Genomic DNA, 20,961 nt, shown 5'->3' with positions numbered 1-20,961 from the left:
TGTGTGAAGGTCCAACAATTTACTCAGTAAGTGTCAACCAGGTGATCTGCTTGATCCAGTATCCAATTGGTTTCAGTAACTTTTCATTTGGTAGATTCTCTAATATTTTCCTGCTTTTGCTCCGTCAAAACACTATTTCCACCAAAACCGCCTATCGTTACGGTCGTACCACAAAAATCGTCGTTTCGGCATTGCAGTTCATTATAGTTTGTGCAACCCTATCTATCATTATGATTTTTTTTGTGGTCGTTTTGTTTTATTCACGCGAACCTACTTCATCGGGATGCAAGTACGTAAACGGTCTTCCAAGGAATCTTGTTCGTGCTGCTTTAGGTATGGATGCCTGCGGCCATGTGATACTTGTTGGTTTAACATTGCTCCCATTTCTCTACATCAAGCAATTCAACGACGCAGTGAAAGCAGTTATCAAACGAGTTGGTGTTTTCACAGCCATTGCAGTTTTTACCGACGCCACAATTCCGATACTAGTGGTTGTTTTGAAATTGCAATATCCTATCACACTACACAGCTGCAACACTCTGTTGAACAACTGTTGCGTCCTTCTCACATTCCAAGATTATCGAAAACGGTTTCTGCTCCCAACTAAAGCAATAGTTGGACCGTTGGAGATTCCAATGAGGAATTTAGAAGATAGTTAGAAAATGTTGCCAAAGGAAATCAAAGCAAATCACAATCACTTGTCCATCTCACGTAGACTGTTGTTTTTTTAGTAACTATTTTGTTTTTGGATCATGACCTCCTGATAACCATTTGTGACAATATTAAATAAGTTGCATTTTCGTTTTTGTTTCTGCAATTCTATTTAGTCTGTTGTGTGCTTTGTATTGATATGTTTTGTGATATTCAAAAAAATACTAATTTTATTTGTATTGTTGTGTTTTGACTGTGGATTAATTACCCAAATAAAAATGAATGTTGCAAGCAAAGACGAAAAAAGCGGAGGAGACTATTAAAATTTGAAGGAGACTTTATCAATTACTTTTTGCTAATTCATTTGCTCAGTTTTAAAGTAAGCTGTTTCTGTAAAAAGATACAACAGACATACTGTGGCTGAGGAAGCCGACGATCAGGAAATACTAACACTGAATTATGAATGGTAACAGATCTACCTATTTATTGTTGTTTTAAATAAACATAACTTTTTTGTATGCTCAATGCTTTTGTTATCTTTACTATACCACAGCTTTAAACATTTTTTGGCTTTTATGTCAAAATTTTATCCATTCTCAATGGTAATAAGCGGACAAGTGCTAGAAACAACCACAAGTTATAGTAGGGTCGTATTTACATCAATACCTTTAATCGTTAACTGGCTCAACCTTTTTCCAGTTAAATTAATCATGCATAAATGAAACTACTTCAACTACAAAAACTACTGCAAATACGAATGAAGGCAAAAACGGAAGCAACTTGAATCTTATGGCCAAATTAATTCTTTATAATCAAAGAAGCAACTTTATACTCAAAGAAGCAACTTTATAATCAAAAAAGCAACTTGAATACAGATTAAATCAGTTTGTAAGTTACTGGCTGTGAATTTTGGAGTAAAATATATATGAATCGAGGTTTAAGTACGATTACAGCTATTCTACGAAATAATCGAATATATCTAACGGAGAATTCTCCGGCTAAAATCGTGACTTACTTTCAGCACTATTTTTGGGTGTTCATAAGATTATCAATATACGAACTTTTAATATTTCCATTCATAGTGTATAGTCTGACCAGGTTTTGCCTGACCGAATTTGTATTTTATTGCGGCCCAAAAATATATTCTGCCAGTTAACATATCGAAAACTAACTTTGTTTGAATAACACAGACCTAGCAGCAATTTACCAATTAAACAAAATACTTCTCTAAAAGCGATAGAGTCAATAATGTATTTTTATAGGGAGATGCAGACATGGCCAATAATTGTTACTAAGTTATACCAATTCCAACTAATGAATAGTAATGAATATTGTTTGCAAGTTTACCATATACCTAAAAATCATGTTGTGAATTTGAGATTTTTCAATCCATTTTGCGTTTAAACAGGTATTCGACCAATTCCTAACGATATTAGTTACGCTAATTCCATCGGCGAAGGATTCCATTGCTGGACAACTGACGTCAGAAGAAAAGGAACGCTTGAGTCATATTTTTGAAAACTGCAATAAGGAAATTGTTTTGTTGTGGAAACCTCATACGTTATTTTTATATGCAAATGTAGAGTTTCCATAGAGCGTAAAGGATACAAGTATATTGCGTTTAAAAATGTAAATGCTTCCTTGTAATTTCAATGTTATGAAAAACCCATATACAACCACAGAATTCGGAGAGTTTTTTTTTTGTATGGCTCAGTCACCGACCATTAAAAAACACGCAGGCAAACATCGGAACTCAAAGAGTCGGTCGTGCTCTAAAACAGTAGTTCCCAATCATGGTTCGGCCAACTGTAACCTTCAGGTGCCGCGAGTTTGTCTGGCAATTTTTAGCCATATGGTTTATCGGTAGTTACTAAGGCACACATTTTATGATGATATTAACTCCCATCAAGAATCGGACAGAAAGGCAGATTACAGTATTCGCCCATTGGTTGTCTCCATTGGGTGGCACAAAATCTTTTTAAATTCCACAGGGTGCTATGAGCCATAATAAGGTTGAAAACCACAACTCTAAAACGCACACACCCTACATAAATCATAGCATACCCACACAGCTCTACAGACCGGTACATGGTCTTTAATACACCGAAAGTGAGACATGATAATTACGTACAATTCGCCCACGCTTGTAATATGATACACACATTGAGATAACGCAGAAGTATCACCATGCTTTCGCATAGCAAGGCAGGATCGCCCCACTGCGCAGGCTCTTTATATTTGGCGATCTCACCTCTCGTATTTTGATTCCCAGGCTTCGCAGTCAAGGCTGTGAACCACATTGAGATAAATCAGATAAAAATCATCAATAATCAGTTTACGTGGAACGAGCAATGGTTTTGGAAGGATATACACCTGATAAAGAAAGAAAAATTCGCACAAACTCGGGTTTACGTGAAAATGAAAAATCATTTCTTCCCTCTTCGTTTATCGACATTAAACAAATAGTTCCTTACCATGCGTTGGATTGGTTCATTACAATATAATATTTGTTTTTCAGTATTTTTGATTATACGCTTCTATTTTAGTGAAACTCGATCTGTATATCGCTTTTAAAGAGCATCTGCCGATAAGCTGTCATCTGTCAAAACCGAAAAAAAAATAAAATATTTATTGTCAAACATTTTCTCTGACAAACCAATCCATCGTATGATAACAAACAATTTGTATCATGTCGATAAACGAAAAGGGAGCAAAACATCAGTACTGTGTACTCTAAGAGAGGATAGGTTAGCTATGCACGAAAACATGAAAGATATGTTTTCTATATCAGGTAAACTACATTTGGACCATCGTAATATTTAAAAAAAGGTACAAATAAATTTCCGTGTATATAAAAAAGTTACTGCAGGTGAACTTCAGTTTAATCGCATATTGCAGTTATATAATCGCATATAATTACTTTGATATATTATAAACTTGACTTATATATTCTCGACTTCCCTAAATATTTCTTGGCGCATTGCAAGCAAAATAATTGACAGTACAGTGCATGGGATAACTTTGAACAGAATGAACAAGAGGTATATTGAGACAAAAATTTGATAAAAGTAATCTGGATCACAAAATATGGAGGACATTGTAATTGCAACTTTCTTACACATATATACAGGCGAAGTAATTTTAACTTGACGATAAAACATGACAAACATGCAAACCACTGCAGCACCGAACGACCTTGGGAGCAACACAAACAACACAACGTATTACAATTTGGATTACGAGATGTTTTTGTGGCCTCCATTGGTGATTGGTTGCATTCTTATGAGCGTTTGTACCATGGTCTATCAGTCAAGAGCAAACAACCAGAATTTGTTGTGGACCAATCGACTCTGCACACTTTCCTCACTTTTTCTTCTGTTTGCAGTTTTGTGTCATGGTCCAACAATTTACTCAGTAAGTGTCAACTCGATGATCTGCCTGATCCAGTTTCCAATTGGTTTCATCAACTATTCATTGGGTAGATTCTCTAATTCACTGCTGCTTTTGCTCCGCCAACACACTATTTCCACCAAAACCGCCTATCGTTACGGTCGTACCACAAAAATCGTCGTTTCGGCATTGCAGTTCATTATAGTTTGTTCAACCATATCTAGCCTTTTGATGTTTTCTGTGGTCGTCTTGTTTTATTCACGCGAACCAACTATCTCGGGATGCAAGTACGTAAAAGGTCTTCCAAGGAATCTTGTTCGTGCTATTTTGGGTATGGCTTCCTGCGCCCATGTGGTACTTGTTGGTTTAACATTGCTTCCGTTTCTCTACATAAAGCAATTCAACGACGCAGTGAAAGCAGTTATCAAACGAGTTGGTGTTTTCACAGCCATTGCAGTTTTTACCGACGTCACAATTCCAATACTAGAGGTTGTTTTGCAGTTGCAATATCCTATTACACTGCAAACCTGCAATACTCTGTTGAACAACTGTTGCATCCTTCTCACATTCCAAGATTATCGAAAACGGTTTCTGCTCCCAACTAAGGCAACAGTTGGACCGTTGGAGATTCCAATGAGGAATTTAGAAGTCAGTTAGAAAATGTTGCCAAAGGAAATCAATGCAAGTCACAATGATTTTTCCATCTCACGTAGACTGTTTTTTTGTAGTATCTATTTTGTTTTTGGATTATGACCTCCTGATAACCATTTGTGACAATATTAAATAAGTTGCATTTTCGTTTTTGTTTCTGCAATTCTATTTAGTCTGTTGTGTGCTTTGTATTGATATGTTTTGTGTTTTTTCAAAAAATACCAAGTTTATTTGTATTGTTGTGTTTTGACTGTGGATTAATTACGTAAATACAAATGAATGTTGCAAGCAAAGACGAAACAGCGGAGGAGACTATTAAAATTTGAAGGAGACTTTATCAATTAACTTGTTACTAATTCATTTGCTAAGTTTAAAGTAAGCTGTTTCTGTAAAAAGATACAACAGACATACTGTGGCTGAGAAAGCAGATGATTAGGAAATACTAACACTGAATTATGAATGGTAACAGATCTACCTATTTATTGTTGTTTTAAATAAACATAACTGCACAGTCCCTAATTTTGTATGCTCAATGCTTTTGTTATCTTTACTATACCACAGCTTTAAACATTTTTTGCTTTTTGGCCTTTATGTCAAAATCGTTTCCATTCTCAATGGTAATAAACGGACAAGTGCTAGAAACAACCACAAGTTATTGTAGGGTCGTATTTACATCGATACGTTTAATCGTTAACTGGCTCAACCTTATTCCAGTTAAATTAATCATGCATAAATAAAACTACTTTAACTACAAAAACTACTGCAACTACGAATGAATGCTTTCGCATAGCAAAGCAGGATCGCCCAATTGCGCAGGCCCTTCATATTAGGCGATCTTAGCTCTCGTAATTTGATCATAAGATTCACAGGCTTCGCAGCCAAGGCTGTGAACCACATTGAGATGAATCAGATAAAAATTCATCAATAATCAGTTTACGTGGAACGGGCAATGGTTTTGGAAGGATATACATCCGATGAAGCAAGAAAAATTCGCAAAAACTCGGGTTTATGTGAAAATGAAAAATCATTTCTTCCCTCTTCGTTTATCGACATTAAACAAATTGTTTCTTACCATGCATTGAATTGGTTTGTTAGAGAAAAAGTTTGATGATGAATACATCATTTGTTTTTCAGTGCTTTTGATTATACGCTTTCAAAAGCGTAGGTTAGTGAAACTTTTTCTGTAAATCGATTTTTAACAGCATCTGCCGATAAGCTGCCATCTGTCAAAAATCGGAAAAAAATAAAATATTTATGGTCAAACATACTCTCTGACAAACTAATCCATCGTATGATAACAAAAATTTTGTATGATGGCGATAAACGAAAAGGGAGCAAAACATCAGTACTATGTAGCCTACTCTAAGAGAGGATAGGTTAGCTTTACACGAAAACATGCAAGATATGCACTATCCAGCAATAAAACATGCCTGGCAGCATCAGTAACAATTTATGAAAGATATGTTTTCCAAATCAGGTAAACTACGTTTGGAGTATCGTAATATTTCAAAAGGTACAAATAAATATCCGTGTATATAAAAAAAGTTACTGCAGGTGAACTTCAGTTTAATTGCAGTTATATAATCGCATATAATTACTTTGATATATTATAATCTCCCTTAAATATTTTTGACGCACTGCAAGCAAAATAATTGACAGTACTTGAGGCAAGTTTGAACAGAATAAATAAGAGGCATGTTTAGGAAGCCAAAATTTTTATAAAAGTAATCTGGATCACAAAAAACGGAGGACATTGTAATTGCAACTTTCTTACACATATATACAGGCAAAGATATATTAATTTGACGAAAAAATATGACAAACATGCAAACCAATGCAGCACCGAACGACCTTGGGAGCAATACAAACAACACAACTTATTACAATTTGGATTTCGAGATGTTTTTGTGGCCTCCATTGGTGATTTGTTGCATTCTTATGAGCGTCTGTGCCATGGTCTATCAGTCAAGAGCAAACAACCAGAATTTGTTGTGGACCAATCGACTCTGCACACTTTCCTCACTTTTTCTTCTGTTTGCAGTTTTGTGTGAAGGTCCAACAATTTACTCAGTAAGTGTCAACCAGGTGATCTGCTTCATCCAGTATCCAATTGGTTTCAGTAACTTTTCATTTGGTAGATTCTCTAATATTTTCCTGCTTTTGCTCCGTCAAAACACTATTTCCACCAAAACCGCCTATCGTTACGGTCGTACCACAAAAATCGTCGTTTCGGCATTGCAGTTCATTATAGTTTGTGCAACCCTATCTATCATTATGATTTTTTTTGTGGTCGTCTTGTTTTATTCACGCGAACCTACTTCATCGGGATGCAAGTACGTAAACGGTCTTCCAAGGAATCTTGTTCGTGCTGCTTTAGGTATGGATGCCTGCGGCCATGTGATACTTGTTGGTTTAACATTGCTCCCATTTCTCTACATCAAGCAATTCAACGACGCAGTGAAAGCAGTTATCAAACGAGTTGGTGTTTTCACAGCCATTGCAGTTTTTACCGACGCCACAATACCAATACTAGTGGCTGTTTTGAAATTGCAATATCCTATCACACTACACAGCTGCAACACTCTGTTGAACAACTGTTGCGTCCTTCTCACATTCCAAGATTATCGAAAACGGTTTCTGCTCCCAACTAAAGCAATAGTTGGACCGTTGGAGATTCCAATGAGGAATTTAGAAGATAGTTAGAAAATGTTGCCAAAGGAAATCAAAGCAAATCACAATCACTTGTCCATCTCACGTAGACTGTTGTTTTTTTAGTAACTATTTTGTTTTTGGATCATGACCTCCTGATAACCATTTGTGACAATATTAAATAAGTTGCATTTTCGTTTTTGTTTCTGCAATTCTATTTAGTCTGTTGTGTGCTTTGTATTGATATGTTTTGTGATATTCAAAAAAATACTAATTTTATTTGTATTGTTGTGTTTTGACTGTGGATTAATTACCCAAATAAAAATGAATGTTGCAAGCAAAGACGAAAAAAGCGGAGGAGACTATTAAAATTTGAAGGAGACTTTATCAATTACTTTTTGCTAATTCATTTGCTCAGTTTTAAAGTAAGCTGTTTCTGTAAAAAGATACAACAGACATACTGTGGCTGAGGAAGCCGACGATCAGGAAATACTAACACTGAATTATGAATGGTAACAGATCTACCTATTTATTGTTGTTTTAAATAAACATAACTTTTTTGTATGCTCAATGCTTTTGTTATCTTTACTATACCACAGCTTTAAACATTTTTTGGCTTTTATGTCAAAATTTTATCCATTCTCAATGGTAATAAGCGGACAAGTGCTAGAAACAACCACAAGTTATAGTAGGGTCGTATTTACATCAATACCTTTAATCGTTAACTGGCTCAACCTTTTTCCAGTTAAATTAATCATGCATAAATGAAACTACTTCAACTACAAAAACTACTGCAAATACGAATGAAGGCAAAAACGGAAGCAACTTGAATCTTATGGCCAAATTAATTCTTTATAATCAAAGAAGCAACTTTATACTCAAAGAAGCAACTTTATAATCAAAAAAGCAACTTGAATACAGATTAAATCAGTTTGTAAGTTACTGGCTGTGAATTTTGGAGTAAAATATATATGAATCGAGGTTTAAGTACGATTACAGCTATTCTACGAAATAATCGAATATATCTAACGGAGAATTCTCCGGCTAAAATCGTGACTTACTTTCAGCACCATTTTTGGGTGTTCATAAGATTATCAATATACGAACTTTTAATATTTCCATTCATAGTGTATAGTCTGACCAGGTTTTGCCTGACCGAATTTGTATTTTATTGCACCCCAAAAATATATTCTGCCAGTTAACATATCGAAAACTAACTTTGTTTGAATAACACAGACCTAGCAGCAATTTATCAATTAAACAAAATACTTCTCTAAAAGCGATAGAGTCAATAATGTATTTTTATAGGGAGATGCAGACATGGCCAATAATTGTTACTAAGTTATACCAATTCCAACTAATGAATAGTAATGAATATTGTTTGCAAGTTTACCATATACCTAAAAATCATGTTGTGAATTTGAGATTTTTCAATCCATTTTGCGTTTAAACAGGTATTCAACCAATTCCTAACGATATTAGTTACGCTAATTCCATCGGCGGAGGATTCCATTGCTGGACAACTGACGTCAGAAGAAAAGGAACGCTTGAGTCATATTTTTGAAAACTGCAATAAGGAAATTGTTTTGTTGTGGAAACCTCATACGATATTTTTATATGCAAATGTAGAGTTTCCATAGAGCGTAAAGGATACAAGTATATTGCGTTTAAAAATGTAAATGCTTCCTTGTACTTTCAATGTTATAAAACAACCACAGAACTCGGAGAGTTTTTTTTGTAAGTCGATTTTAACACAACGAGAGAAAATTGATGACAAAAACGACTTATTTTCGTACATGTATTGTTGGACAAAATTTGTATGAAAGGTTTCCAATTACACGTCTTCACCGAAATATATCACAATATAAATTTAACTATGTTTAACCCGCGATATCTAATCCATTTTATGGGCCATGGTCCCTTGAAGCCGTGTTTTTGTGCATACCTGAAAGCAAAACCTATCAGGGTTTCGAATCCATAGCCCTGGTCTTATAGGAACGAAAGACGTATCGATGTGCATTGGATTCATGTCATCGAAATGTATAGCGTGAATTTTGTATTCTGAACCTAGGTGACGAGCCATCCACTCCACTCCAAACCTGTTTGTGACCTGAAAATGTAATGCATAGTACACCATTTGTTATCTTCCTCCAGGGCGGTCTTACACCAAAGTACTTCGTAAAAGCTCGTATCGTATATCATCATCATTAAGGCCCTGCATTTTTGTTGTCAGAAATAACCACTTCAAAACAGACAGATGGATGCTTATGATTTCGGTTATATATTTGCAACACATCAAGATTTATTCGCATCCTCTACCAAAAAGGTTTTTTTTTACAGTGATATGACCGCAAACACAGAGAATAATTATATCATATACGTGAACCACACGTGAAACGATACGCACGTGACTACGCCTAACGAAAATGTCTCTTCCACATCTCATGAAGTCGGCAGCGTCGAAGCAAGGTTCAAACTCGGTTGTGACAAATTTTCCTTCGAGCGCCAACTTGCTTCTCTCGTCTTTGTTATCCCACGGGTAATTCTAATTATCACAAAAATTTATACTAAAGCTTAAGTCCAACCTCGAAGAACAGATTCAGAAAACAGTGTCAGAGAGCGCATTGTCACGGCCCATTGCCTATTTAAACATTTCTTTTTATCCCAAGTAGAACCATTTACGTTTTTCGCAACGGAATATTCAGATAACAAATGTGAAATAATGATGCTGAACAGGCCACACGCACTACAACGAAGAATTTCCACATAATAATTTATCGTTGAAAGAGTTTTGCTTAAAAGTTACCATGTCGTAGAGCTCATCCGACATAAACGGCTTCGGTGCTGTCGTCCATTTTGCTCCACGTTTGAAATATTCCTTCATCAAGGTACGATATGCGCGGTATTCAAAAAATCTTGATCGCCAAGCCATCGGCGCTTCTATAATCTCCTCGCCAATGACCATCAGGATGTCCCTCGGCATGGCCGCATAAAATCCTTGAGATAATGACAAATCCTCATAAGTTATTCTGGGAAACTTTCCCCATTCTGTTGCAAATCACTGACGATTTCCACCTTATGTATTGTTACATCTTATCCCTGTGGGCATTGTGCCCTACATGCAGTGACCACGGTCGTTAAAGAAATCTTTTGCACTTTTACAAACACCAACTTTCATGTGCAGAAGTTACAGTATTTCCGTAACCACGAGCAATATATGCCAGGAACAATGTGTTCGCCAAACGAAAAATCGGTTGCCACTCGTTGGTCTTCGACACGTCGCGGCGCAACGACGGATTTCAAAGACTCTCACCAACACGAATTTTCAAAACACCAATTCTTGAACGGTGCTACAAGGTCGCGTTTGTTGAAAAACCACCCCAATTTAGACATGGCCCGAAACAAATGGTTGAATAAAATAGATGTAAATTATGTGATTGCTGTGATATTGACGGAGATCAAAAGTATAGTTTCAAGATGACTTCATTTTTACGCATGAGTTAATCATAACAATCAAAAATAAAATCCGCTAAACAATAATTATCGATAAGCAATGTGGAGCCAATACACAATAATTATCGAGTTTGTTGCTGACGCTGTCGGGCAAACAATTACGCGCGATATCCTAGCAACCAAAACGTCGAGCGTAATTAAGAGTTATTTGACAGAAAAGCCTTTTGAGTGGTTTTACAATGATTATCGAGTTCCAAGAAACGTGATTTTGTCACCATTTAGGACCGTTTAGAAACTTTTGAAAAATAACCTGCCTGTTGATTCGAAATCAGGCGTCTTATACGGTTTGCTCCAATCTATGATGTCTGGACGACGGACAATGACGCCTTCCTGGCGCAAAACGTTACACATTTCTTCGATTTGATTAATGGCTTTTGCTATGTGTTCACGCGGGAAAGGTTTTCCGGCATTATCGCGAAACAGCGGTCTATGTTGCTCGGGCAAATCGTCTGCAGTGTAAAACATTCGTGAAAGTTTTGTCGTAATATTGCTTTTTACTGGTATACGAACCTTAACTTCGATAGAATATCCGGGAAAACACGCGTTGTCAGGGCGACCAACGATAACTTCCTCCAGCGGATCCCACTCATTGTGAGCGCAGACTGGAGACTTCAATGTCTTGGGATCATCTTCCTTCTCCTGGAAATGGTTTATATTGCAATACTTTTTGTCGTTATGAAATGTTTCCCGAGAAACCCCTTGTTACCAATATCACGCCTGGCAGCAACAACATTTGCTTTTCGTTTACCTGTGTTGATGCCAACCGTCTGTTTGAATAGGAATATTTTTTGGTGAGCAAATTCCTTCGTAAGCTGGTGTTACTTAAGGCTCTTCTGGAAGAAGCAAATGCCTTTTGAGCAAGATACATTGTGTACGCTAAAATGTAAATCAACCCTATTTGTCGGCCCTGAAAACAAAAACAAAAGTTATCGTCACTGCGAACGATTCCATCAAAGTTACAAACATAATTCAATTAGGTTTGGGTACTTTTGGAAAATCTTATCAAGTATTTGAAAACATTTTCGTACATTTTCAATAAATTTTACCGTTCCGTAAGAAAAAACGATCCTTTCTTAAACTGTTTACCTGGCTGATTTAGGTAATTAAAAACACTAGATTTATTTGCGCAGTCCTGTCTTCAACCACATCAAATCAAATAGGCGCAAGTGATGTTTGCAACCGCCCAGAAAAAGTACAAACAGATGCAGCAAAAAAAGTGTAATGCGGATCACCTCTGCTCGTTCTGGCCAATATGAACTATTGTAACAGCTGTATGGTAAGGTTTACTTCAAACCAAGTGTTTTTTGCATGTAGGTGGGCAGTTGACACAATGTTAGTCTGTTTCAGAGCAATGATCACGCAACAGGAGTAACGCCGAAACATAAACAGGATAGAAATATTTGCATTGCAATGAAAAATAAACAACACTTGTCGCAACTACAAAAATTGGCAATTTCTTTCCTAAATAGATCTATACGGTTACCTATGTTTGGCCTCTGCCGAGGCGGTCTGAAATTCCTGTACCAAAGCTGCTGCTGTCATAGGTTACTATACACTCCAATGTTTCACCTCTGTACAAAGATTTTTTCTTTTTTCCAAGCCACGATGCGAGACAGCAAAAAATATATTGAAGGGCAGTAAACCATGCCGAGTAAACTGTAGAATAGCCCGACGGCAACTTTGCAACAATTAAGAATGAATATTTTTTTTACAAGCGGTCATTTCTCTGAGACTTTCCCATTATAATACATACAACTAAATTCCAAACAAATAATATCAACCTTTCAGTAGTGAAAAACGTGCCTGGCGCTTTAACGCATTTTGTGCAGAACATGTAGAAAATTGCCTATGGTAGGAAATATTTTCCTTTATGGTTATACCAAACAGCAGGATGCTGTGCTGCCTTCAAAACAATACTTTTCTCTACAACAATAAAGCAGAGTTAATCATCAGCAGGTTGTACAATGACATTCGTTTCCTACATTGCACTTGCGTATGGTCGGTATAACCGCTCCGCTAACCAAGGGTATAGGCAATGGTGACAGACACAAGCAACACGTGACGACCTTTGTTCTTCTGCAAACATAGACTTACAGGTTCAGCTCCGGCAAAAAGCTATTCCGTATTTAGCCTATAAGGTCGCATTTTGTGAAGGGTTGAACCTAATTTTTAAGGGTTTAAATACAGTTTGGCTAGTGGAACAAATGGTAAAAAAAAAGTTTGAAAAAAAAATTTTTCGTGACAGCGGAAACAAACTGGCACAACGATTACAATGGTGGTATTTGTAAACAAACAAATGTCCGCAGGCGATTTGGATATCTGAAAATGTAGCACTTTAAAAGCCGCTATAACCGCCTAGCCCACTAAGCAAAAGCATTTCGAGGAAATTTATGGGTTTTGTAACATGACGTCAGTGAAACGGTTGACCACACTTGGTTAACGGTTTTGTTGCATCAATCTGGCGCAGATAGTTGTAACGACTGAGTATGAATGTAGATTAGACTTTTTATTAAAAATAGAACAACTGACGGAGCAAAAGAAATGCACTGATTTACAAACGCACTATAAGAATTTCTCGTGAACTTGCCCCCCACTCAATTCAATAAGTTGGTAAATATGACGTCACACTACCTTTGTTGTTTGTGTCCAGCTGACAACGTGGCAGAGGAAGATACTTTTACACCGGGTCACAAAGTTTTTTCCAAACTTGATCCACATATAAGCCTATGTAACATAGAAATCTGTGCGAATATTAACTATTTGCATGTAAGGTTCATTCGCATGTCAGGATGGCCGAGTGGTCTAAGGCGCCAGACTCAAGCTTCTATGCTGCACTGAATTACGGTGGTATGGGTGAATGGAGGCGTGGGTTCGAATCCCACTTCTGACAATCTTTTTTAATTTGAAGATATCTAATCTTTTTCTTCGGCTCCCCTGCCAATAGCATTCCTCAAAGCTAATATTTGATTCCACATTACTACAAGTATAATGTGATTGTTTCAGTGTGCTAGTTGGTCTCTATAGCTCAGTGGTAGAGCACTGGTCTCTTAAACCAGGGGTCGCGAGTTCAAACCTCGCTGGAGGCAAGTGGCTAGAATTGTTTTTTCGAATTTATCTGCAGGAAGTATATTATCTGTCGGTGTTGTTGTCGCCGTGCTGTACAACATGCACTGAAAATATGAGCAAACCAGCTCCAGTGGCGCAATCGGGTAGCGCGCCGTACTTATATGACAGTTACGGAGACATGCGGAGGTTGTGAGTTCGAGCCTCACCTGGAGCAGCAAGTTTTAATACTGTTTCAATATCAAGTTGTAAGAACAAAGACTGAAGCATACTGTATTGCATGTGGCGCCGTGGCTTAGTGGTAAAGCGCCTGTCTAGTAAACAGGAGATCACGGGTTCGATCCCCGCCGGTGCCTATTTTAATGTATTTGTAAGTATTACAGTGACCTAAATTTCGTGCATGTCTGATTTTGAACCGGAATAGCCTTACAAACTCTGATGCGCAAGTCTCAAAAGATAACTGGTTTTAACAGATCAACCGACACAATGTGGTACTAAGTTGTGCACAATGCTGGCAACTAGCTGGTTTGTGGAAGATGGGCAACAAAGAAAATTGGAACATGTAGAGAAAAGTTTTCATCAGTGCGTTGAGCGGCTGATGGTCGTGCGTCTCTGTGGCGCAATCGGTTAGCGCGTTCGGCTGTTAACCGAAAGGTTGGTGGTTCGAGCCCACCCAGGGACGTAATAATTTTTACATTCATCTCCTCCGAAAATGGTAGTTAACTATTTGCATGGAAGGTTCATTCGCATGTCAGGATGGCCGAGTGGTCTAAGGCGCCAGACTCAAGCTTCTATGCAGCACTGAATTACGGTGGTATGGGTGTTCTGGTCTCCGAATGGAGGCGTGGGTTCGAATCCCACTTATGACAATCTTTTTTTTATTTGAGGATATCTAATCTTTCTCTTCGGCTCCCCTGCCAATAGCATTCCTCAAAGCTAATATTTGATTCCACATTACTACAAGTATAATGTGATTGTTTCAGTGTGCTAGTTGGTCTCTATAGCTCAGTGGTAGAGCACTGGTCTCTTAAACCAGGGGTCGCGAGTTCAAACCTCGCTGGAGGCAAGTGGCTAGAATTGTTTTTTCGAATTTATCTGCAGGAAGTATATTATCTGTCGGTGTTGTTGTCGCCGTGCTGTACAACATGCACTGAAAATATGAGCAAACCAGCTCCAGTGGCGCAATCGGGTAGCGCGCCGTACTTATATGACAGTTACGGAGACATGCGGAGGTTGTGAGTTCGAGCCTCACCTGGAGCAGCAAGTTTTAATACTGTTTCAATATCAAGTTGTAAGAACAAAGACTGAAGCATACTGTATTGCATGTGGCGCCGTGGCTTAGTGGTAAAGCGCCTGTCTAGTAAACAGGAGATCCCGGGTTCGATCCCCGGCGGTGCCTATTTTAATCTATTTGTAAGTATTACAGTGACCTAAATTTCGTGCATGTCTGATTTTGAACCGGAATAGCCTTACAAACTCTGATGCGCAAGTCTCAAAAGATAACTGGTTTTAACAGATCAACCGACACAATGTGGTACTAAGTTGTGCACAATGCTGGCAACTAGCTGGTTTGTGGAAGATGGGCAACAAAGAAAATTGGAACATGTAGAGAAAAGTTTTCATCAGTGCGTTGAGCGGCTGATGGTCGTGCGTCTCTGTGGCGCAATCGGTTAGCGCGTTCGGCTGTTAACCGAAAGGTTGGTGGTTCGAGCCCACCCAGGGACGTAATAATTTTTACATTCATCTCCTCCGAAAATGGTAGTTAACTATTTGCATGGAAGGTTCATTCGCATGTCAGGATGGCCGAGTGGTCTAAGGCGCCAGACTCAAGCTTCTATGCAGCACTGAATTACGGTGGTATGGGTGTTCTGGTCTCCGAATGGAGGCGTGGGTTCGAATCCCACTTATGACAATCTTTTTTTTATTTGAGGATATCTAATCTTTCTCTTCGGCTCCCCTGCCAATAGCATTCCTCAAAGCTAATATTTGATTCCACATTACTACAAGAAGAATGTGATTGTTTCAGTGTGCTAGTTGGTCTCTATAGCTCAGTGGTAGAACACTGGTCTCGTAAACCAGGGGTCGCGAGTTCAAACCTCGCTGGAGGCAAGTGGCCAGAAATGTTTTTTCGAATTTATCTGCAGGAAATATATTATCTGTCGGTGTTGTTGTCGCCGTGCTGTACAACATGCACTGAAAATAAGAGCAAACCAGCTCCAGTGGCGCAATCGGATAGCGCGCCGTACTTATATGACTGTTACGGAGACATGCGGAAGTTGTAAGTTCGAGCCTCGCCTGGAGCAGCAAGTTTTAATACTGTTTTAATATCAAGTTGTAAGAACAAAGACTGAAGCATACTGTATTGCATGTGGCGCCGTGGCTTAGTGGTAAAGCGCCTGTCTAGTAAACAGGAGATCCGGGGTTCGATCCCCGGCGGTGCGTATTTTAATCTATTGGTAAGTATTACAGTGACCTACATTTCGTGCATGTCTGATTTTGAACCGGAATAGCCTTACCAACTCTGATGCGCAAGTCTCAAAAGATAACTGGTTTTAACAGATCAACCGACACAATGTGGTACTAAGTTGTGCACAATGCTGGCAACTAGCTGGTTTGTGGAAGATGGGCAACAAAGAAAATTGGAACATGTAGAGAAAAGTTTTCATCAGTGCGTTGAGCGGCTGATGGTCGTGCGTCTCTGTGGCGCAATCGGTTAGCGCGTTCGGCTGTTAACCGAAAGGTTGGTGGTTCGAGCCCACCCAGGGACGTAATAATTTTTACATTCATCTCCTCCGAAAATGGTAGTTAACTATTTGCGTGGAAGGTTCATTCGCATGTCAGGATGGCCGAGTGGTCTAAGACGCCAGACTCAAGCTTCTATGCTGCACTGAATTATGGTGGTATGGGTGTTCTGGTCTCCGAATGGAGGCGTGGGTTCGAATCCCACTTCTGACAATCTTTTTTTATTTGAGGATATCTAATCTTTCTCTTCGGCTCCCCTGCCAATAGCATTCCTCAAAGCTAATATTTGATTCCACATTACTACAAGTATAATGTGATTGTTTCAGTGTGCTAGTTGGTCTCTATAGCTCAGTGGTAGAGCACTGGTCTCGTACACCAGGGGTCGCTAGTTCAAACCTCTCTGGACGCAAGTGGCTTGAAATGTTTTTACGAATTTATCTGCAGGAAATATATTATCTGTCGGTGTTGTTGTCGCCGTGCTGTACAACATGCACTGAAAATAAGATCAAACCAGCTCCAGTGGCGCAATCGGTTAGCGCGCCGTACTTATCTGACAGTTACGGAGACATGCGGAAGTTGTGAGTTCGAGTCTCACCTGGAGCAGCAAGTTTTAATACTGTTTCAATATCAAGTTGTGAAAACAAAGACTGAAGCATACTGTATTGCATGTGGTGCCGTGGCTTAGTGGTAAAGTGCCTGTCTAGTAAACAGGAGATCACGGGTTCGATCCCCGGCGGTGCCTATTTTAATCTATTTGTAAGTATTACAGTGACCTAAATTTCGTGCATGTCTGATTTTGAACCGGAATAGACTTACAAACTCTGATGCGCAAGTCTCAAAAGATAACTGGTTTTAACAGATCAACCGACACAATGTGGTACTAAGTTGTGCACAATGCTGGCAACTAGCTGGTTTGTGGAAGATGGGCAACAAAGAAAATTGGAACATGTAGAGAAAAGTTTTCATCAGTGCGTTGAGCGGCTGATGGTCGTGCGTCTCTGTGGCGCAATCGGTTAGCGCGTTCGGCTGTTAACCGAAAGGTTGGTGGTTCGAGCCCACCCAGGGACGTAATAATTTTTACATTCATCTCCTCCGAAAATGGTAGTTACCTATTTGCATGGAAGGTTCATTCGCATGTCAGGATGGCCGAGTGGTCTAAGGCGCCAGACTCAAGCTTCTATGCTGCACTGAATTATGGTGGTATGGGTGTTCTGGTCTCCGAATGGAGGCGTGGGTTCGAATCCCACTTCTGACAATCTTTTTTTATTTGAGGATATCTAATCTTGATCTTCGGCTCCCCTGCCAATAGCATTCCTCAAAGCTAATATTTGATTCCACATTACTACAAGTATAATGTGATTGTTTCAGTGTGCTAGTTGGTCTCTATAGCTCAGTGGTAGAGCACTGGTCTCGTACACCAGGGGTCGCTAGTTCAAACCTCGCTGGACGCAAGTGGCTTGAAATGTTTTTACGAATTTATCTGCAGGAAATATATTATCTGTCGGTGTTGTTGTCGCCGTGCTGTACAACATGCACTGAAAATAAGTGCAAACCAGCTACAGTGGCGCAATCGGTTAGCGCGCCGTACTTATCTGACAGTTACGGAGACATGCGGAAGTTGTGAGTTCGAGTCTCACCTGGAGCAGCAAGTTTTAATACTGTTTCAATATCAAGTTGTAAGAACAAAGACTGAAGCATACTGTATTGCATGTGGTGCCGTGGCTTAGCGGTAAAGTGCCTGTCTAGTAAACAGGAGATCACGGGTTCGATCCCCGGCGGTGCCTATTTTAATCTATTTGTAAGTATTACAGTGACCTAAATTTCGTGCATGTCTGATTTTGAACCGGAATAGCCTTACAAACTCTAATGCGCAAGTCTCAAAAGATAACTGGTTTTAACAGATCAACCGACACAATGTGGTACTAAGTTGTGCACAATGCTGGCAACTAGCTGGTTTGTGGAAGATGTGCCACAAAGAAAATTGGAACATGTAGAGAAAATTTTTCATCAGTGCGTTGAGCGGCTGATGGACGTGCGTCTCTGTGGCGCAATCGGTTAGCGCGTTCGGCTGTTAACCGAAAGGTTGGTGGTTCGAGCCCACCCAGGGACGTAATAATTTTTATATTCATCTCCTCCGAAAATGGTAGTTAACTATTTGCATGGAAGGTTCATTCGCATGTCAGGATGGCCGAGTGGTCTAAGGCGCCAGACTCAAGCTTCTATGCTGCACTGAATTACGGTGGTATGGGTGTTCTGGTCTCCGAATGGAGGCGTGTGTTCGAATCCCACTTCTGACAATCTTTTTTTATTTGAGGATATCTAATCTTTCTCTTCGGCTCCCCTGCCAATAGCATTCCTCAAAGCTAATATTTGATTCCACATTACTACAAGTATAATGTGATTGTTTCAGTGTGCTAGTTGGTCTCTATAGCTCAGTGGTAGAGCACTGGTCTCGCAAACCAGGGGTCGCGAGTTCAAACCTCGCTGGAGGCAAGTGGCTAGAAATGTTTTTTCGAATTTATCTGCAGGAAATATATTATCTGTCGGTGTTGTTGTCGCCATGCTGTACAACATGCACTGAAAATAAGAGCAAACCAGCTCCAGTGGCGCAATCGGTTAGCGCGCCGTACTTATATGACAGTTACGGAGACATGCGGAGGTTGTGAGTTCGAGCCTCACCTGGAGCAGCAAGTTTTAATACTGTTTCAATATCAAGTTGTAAGAACAAAGACTGAAGCATATTGTATTGCATGTGGCGCCGTGGCTTAGTGGTAAAGCGCCTGTCTAGCAAACAGGAGATCCGGTGTTCGATCCCCGCCGGTGGCTATTTTAATCTATTTGTTAGTATTACAGTGACCTAAATTTCGTGCATGTCTGATTTTGAACCGGAATAGCCTTACAAATTCTGATGCGCAAGTCTCAAAAGATAACTGGTTTTAACAGCTCAACCGACACAATGTGGTACTAAGTTGTGCACAATGCTTGCAACTAGCATGTAGAGAAAAGTTTTCATCAGTGCGTTGAGCGACTGATGGTCGTGCGTCTCTGTGGCGCAATCGGTTAGCGCGTTCGGCTGTTACCCGAAAGGTTAGCGGTTCGAGCCCACCCAGGGACGTAATAAGTTTGATAATCATCTTCTCCGAAAATGGTAGTTAACTATTTGCATGTAAGTTTCATTCGCATGTCAGGATGGCCGAGTGGTCTAAGGCGCCAGACTCAAGCTTCTATGCTGCACTGAATTACGGTGGTATGGGTGTTCTGGTCTCCGAATGGAGGCGTGGGTTCGAATCCGACTTCTGACAATCTTTTTTTATTTGAGGATATCTAATCTTTCTCTTCAGCACCCCAGCCAACAGCATTCCTCAAAACTAATATTTGATTCCACGTTACTACAAGTATAATGTGATTGTCTCAGAGTGCTTGCTGTATGCTTGGTGGAACTCTCGTCCCGAAAAAATTTTTGTTGGGCGAAGTAGCATTTTTGGTAATACATGAAACTGGATCAGAGCCAAACCTTTTTCAAAATTTGGTTATAATTCGAATCATAAAGCATTTTGTTCTTTTTGTCCAGACTTGTCCAAATCTTTTGGTTACTGTAAAAAGCAGTTTTCTGTGTTTTGGGGTTTCGCTACAGCTGATAATACTGCAAAGTTAAAAGATTTGTCAATGTACTTACCTATGAGTTTTGCACAAATTATGTAGAAACAGTGCGAACAAACTCAGATTTTATAATCCCGCAGGTGTCGCTCTCAGATTTTTCGCGAGTTTGAATGTGACGTAATTTTGTACGGACAAGAGTATTTTTTCAGCGAGCAGCTTTGTGAGGGAAGTTTTGTTTGTTTCTGAAGTCAACTTTATGTAGATTAGCTCTTATTTTATTTGAATGGTCACTGCACCCAAATAATATCTAGTCTGTGTTTTACGTGGGGCTTCAATAATTTTGGTTATTTGCAATAAAATGAAATTGTCAAAGATGATTCATTGAATTCAGCTCTTTAGTTGATAAACTGTAAAGAAGTTCCTTCTTTAGGGCAATAGTTATCATTTGTTGAAGAGGTGTAATTGCTGGATATTTTTTGTCCTTACCCAAGCAGAAAAATGGAATGATATTATTATAATAGCCCAATTGGCGTTTTACTCTTGTAATCCAATTTTCACATTATGCAGTAGGCCTACAACTTTTGCATGATATATTAGACTTGTTATGTAGACTTCTTGCTTTGTAGTGTTGTGAAATTAAATATACATCAACCATTTAAACCGTATATATAGTTATGTAGTTGTTGATTCATGTCCTTGATT

General features: G+C 39.0%; 1 protein-coding gene and 27 non-coding genes across 28 annotated transcripts; 27 read left to right on the top strand and 1 right to left on the bottom strand.

Moving 5' to 3' along the window:
* Positions 1-2,087: 2,087 nt before the first annotated feature.
* On the bottom strand, positions 2,088-11,722 carry LOC145902839 (glycine amidinotransferase, mitochondrial-like). The gene is made up of 8 exons (XM_082990937.1): positions 11,603-11,722; positions 11,361-11,493; positions 11,109-11,303; positions 10,148-10,338; positions 9,749-9,886; positions 9,287-9,451; positions 2,903-3,024; positions 2,088-2,172 (listed from the first exon to the last, which is right to left on the bottom strand). The coding sequence occupies exons 1-8, from the start codon at positions 11,720-11,722 to the stop codon at positions 2,088-2,090; spliced, it is 1,149 nt and encodes a 382-aa protein (XP_082847063.1).
* Positions 11,723-13,868: 2,146 nt separating this feature from the next.
* Trnak-cuu (transfer RNA lysine (anticodon CUU)) lies at positions 13,869-13,940 on the top strand. The gene has a single exon. It is a non-coding gene; the product is annotated as a tRNA-Lys (tRNA).
* Positions 13,941-14,044: 104 nt separating this feature from the next.
* Trnai-uau (transfer RNA isoleucine (anticodon UAU)) lies at positions 14,045-14,134 on the top strand. Its single transcript is given in 2 exon segments — positions 14,045-14,082; positions 14,099-14,134. It is a non-coding gene; the product is annotated as a tRNA-Ile (tRNA).
* A 67-nt stretch (positions 14,135-14,201) lies between these two features.
* Trnat-agu (transfer RNA threonine (anticodon AGU)) lies at positions 14,202-14,273 on the top strand. The gene has a single exon. It is a non-coding gene; the product is annotated as a tRNA-Thr (tRNA).
* A 252-nt stretch (positions 14,274-14,525) lies between these two features.
* Positions 14,526-14,599, top strand: Trnan-guu (transfer RNA asparagine (anticodon GUU)). Its single transcript has one exon. It is a non-coding gene; the product is annotated as a tRNA-Asn (tRNA).
* Positions 14,600-14,667: 68 nt separating this feature from the next.
* On the top strand, positions 14,668-14,786 carry Trnal-caa (transfer RNA leucine (anticodon CAA)). The gene is made up of 2 exons: positions 14,668-14,705; positions 14,741-14,786. It is a non-coding gene; the product is annotated as a tRNA-Leu (tRNA).
* Positions 14,787-14,911: 125 nt separating this feature from the next.
* Trnak-cuu (transfer RNA lysine (anticodon CUU)) lies at positions 14,912-14,983 on the top strand. Its single transcript has one exon. It is a non-coding gene; the product is annotated as a tRNA-Lys (tRNA).
* A 104-nt stretch (positions 14,984-15,087) lies between these two features.
* On the top strand, positions 15,088-15,177 carry Trnai-uau (transfer RNA isoleucine (anticodon UAU)). The gene is given in 2 exon segments: positions 15,088-15,125; positions 15,142-15,177. It is a non-coding gene; the product is annotated as a tRNA-Ile (tRNA).
* Positions 15,178-15,244: 67 nt separating this feature from the next.
* Positions 15,245-15,316, top strand: Trnat-agu (transfer RNA threonine (anticodon AGU)). The gene has a single exon. It is a non-coding gene; the product is annotated as a tRNA-Thr (tRNA).
* Positions 15,317-15,568: 252 nt separating this feature from the next.
* Positions 15,569-15,642, top strand: Trnan-guu (transfer RNA asparagine (anticodon GUU)). Its single transcript has one exon. It is a non-coding gene; the product is annotated as a tRNA-Asn (tRNA).
* Positions 15,643-15,710: 68 nt separating this feature from the next.
* On the top strand, positions 15,711-15,829 carry Trnal-caa (transfer RNA leucine (anticodon CAA)). The gene is made up of 2 exons: positions 15,711-15,748; positions 15,784-15,829. It is a non-coding gene; the product is annotated as a tRNA-Leu (tRNA).
* Positions 15,830-15,954: 125 nt separating this feature from the next.
* On the top strand, positions 15,955-16,026 carry Trnat-cgu (transfer RNA threonine (anticodon CGU)). Its single transcript has one exon. It is a non-coding gene; the product is annotated as a tRNA-Thr (tRNA).
* Positions 16,027-16,287: 261 nt separating this feature from the next.
* Positions 16,288-16,359, top strand: Trnat-agu (transfer RNA threonine (anticodon AGU)). The gene has a single exon. It is a non-coding gene; the product is annotated as a tRNA-Thr (tRNA).
* A 252-nt stretch (positions 16,360-16,611) lies between these two features.
* Positions 16,612-16,685, top strand: Trnan-guu (transfer RNA asparagine (anticodon GUU)). Its single transcript has one exon. It is a non-coding gene; the product is annotated as a tRNA-Asn (tRNA).
* A 68-nt stretch (positions 16,686-16,753) lies between these two features.
* Positions 16,754-16,872, top strand: Trnal-caa (transfer RNA leucine (anticodon CAA)). The gene is made up of 2 exons: positions 16,754-16,791; positions 16,827-16,872. It is a non-coding gene; the product is annotated as a tRNA-Leu (tRNA).
* Positions 16,873-17,172: 300 nt separating this feature from the next.
* Trnai-uau (transfer RNA isoleucine (anticodon UAU)) lies at positions 17,173-17,262 on the top strand. Its single transcript is given in 2 exon segments — positions 17,173-17,210; positions 17,227-17,262. It is a non-coding gene; the product is annotated as a tRNA-Ile (tRNA).
* A 67-nt stretch (positions 17,263-17,329) lies between these two features.
* On the top strand, positions 17,330-17,401 carry Trnat-agu (transfer RNA threonine (anticodon AGU)). The gene has a single exon. It is a non-coding gene; the product is annotated as a tRNA-Thr (tRNA).
* A 252-nt stretch (positions 17,402-17,653) lies between these two features.
* On the top strand, positions 17,654-17,727 carry Trnan-guu (transfer RNA asparagine (anticodon GUU)). Its single transcript has one exon. It is a non-coding gene; the product is annotated as a tRNA-Asn (tRNA).
* A 68-nt stretch (positions 17,728-17,795) lies between these two features.
* Positions 17,796-17,914, top strand: Trnal-caa (transfer RNA leucine (anticodon CAA)). The gene is made up of 2 exons: positions 17,796-17,833; positions 17,869-17,914. It is a non-coding gene; the product is annotated as a tRNA-Leu (tRNA).
* Positions 17,915-18,038: 124 nt separating this feature from the next.
* On the top strand, positions 18,039-18,110 carry Trnat-cgu (transfer RNA threonine (anticodon CGU)). Its single transcript has one exon. It is a non-coding gene; the product is annotated as a tRNA-Thr (tRNA).
* Positions 18,111-18,371: 261 nt separating this feature from the next.
* Positions 18,372-18,443, top strand: Trnat-agu (transfer RNA threonine (anticodon AGU)). The gene has a single exon. It is a non-coding gene; the product is annotated as a tRNA-Thr (tRNA).
* Positions 18,444-18,695: 252 nt separating this feature from the next.
* On the top strand, positions 18,696-18,769 carry Trnan-guu (transfer RNA asparagine (anticodon GUU)). The gene has a single exon. It is a non-coding gene; the product is annotated as a tRNA-Asn (tRNA).
* Positions 18,770-18,837: 68 nt separating this feature from the next.
* On the top strand, positions 18,838-18,956 carry Trnal-caa (transfer RNA leucine (anticodon CAA)). The gene is made up of 2 exons: positions 18,838-18,875; positions 18,911-18,956. It is a non-coding gene; the product is annotated as a tRNA-Leu (tRNA).
* Positions 18,957-19,080: 124 nt separating this feature from the next.
* Positions 19,081-19,152, top strand: Trnaa-cgc (transfer RNA alanine (anticodon CGC)). Its single transcript has one exon. It is a non-coding gene; the product is annotated as a tRNA-Ala (tRNA).
* A 104-nt stretch (positions 19,153-19,256) lies between these two features.
* On the top strand, positions 19,257-19,346 carry Trnai-uau (transfer RNA isoleucine (anticodon UAU)). Its single transcript is given in 2 exon segments — positions 19,257-19,294; positions 19,311-19,346. It is a non-coding gene; the product is annotated as a tRNA-Ile (tRNA).
* Positions 19,347-19,413: 67 nt separating this feature from the next.
* On the top strand, positions 19,414-19,485 carry Trnaa-agc (transfer RNA alanine (anticodon AGC)). Its single transcript has one exon. It is a non-coding gene; the product is annotated as a tRNA-Ala (tRNA).
* Positions 19,486-19,700: 215 nt separating this feature from the next.
* Trnan-guu (transfer RNA asparagine (anticodon GUU)) lies at positions 19,701-19,774 on the top strand. Its single transcript has one exon. It is a non-coding gene; the product is annotated as a tRNA-Asn (tRNA).
* A 68-nt stretch (positions 19,775-19,842) lies between these two features.
* Positions 19,843-19,961, top strand: Trnal-caa (transfer RNA leucine (anticodon CAA)). Its single transcript has 2 exons — positions 19,843-19,880; positions 19,916-19,961. It is a non-coding gene; the product is annotated as a tRNA-Leu (tRNA).
* The last annotated feature ends 1,000 nt before the right edge of the window (positions 19,962-20,961 follow it).

Source organism: Ascidia mentula, chromosome 5 (genome assembly GCF_947561715.1).
Source record: "Ascidia mentula chromosome 5, kaAscMent1.1, whole genome shotgun sequence".
Classification (NCBI taxonomy): domain Eukaryota; kingdom Metazoa; phylum Chordata; class Ascidiacea; order Phlebobranchia; family Ascidiidae; genus Ascidia; species Ascidia mentula.
This window is presented reverse-complemented; position numbering and strand designations above follow the sequence as displayed.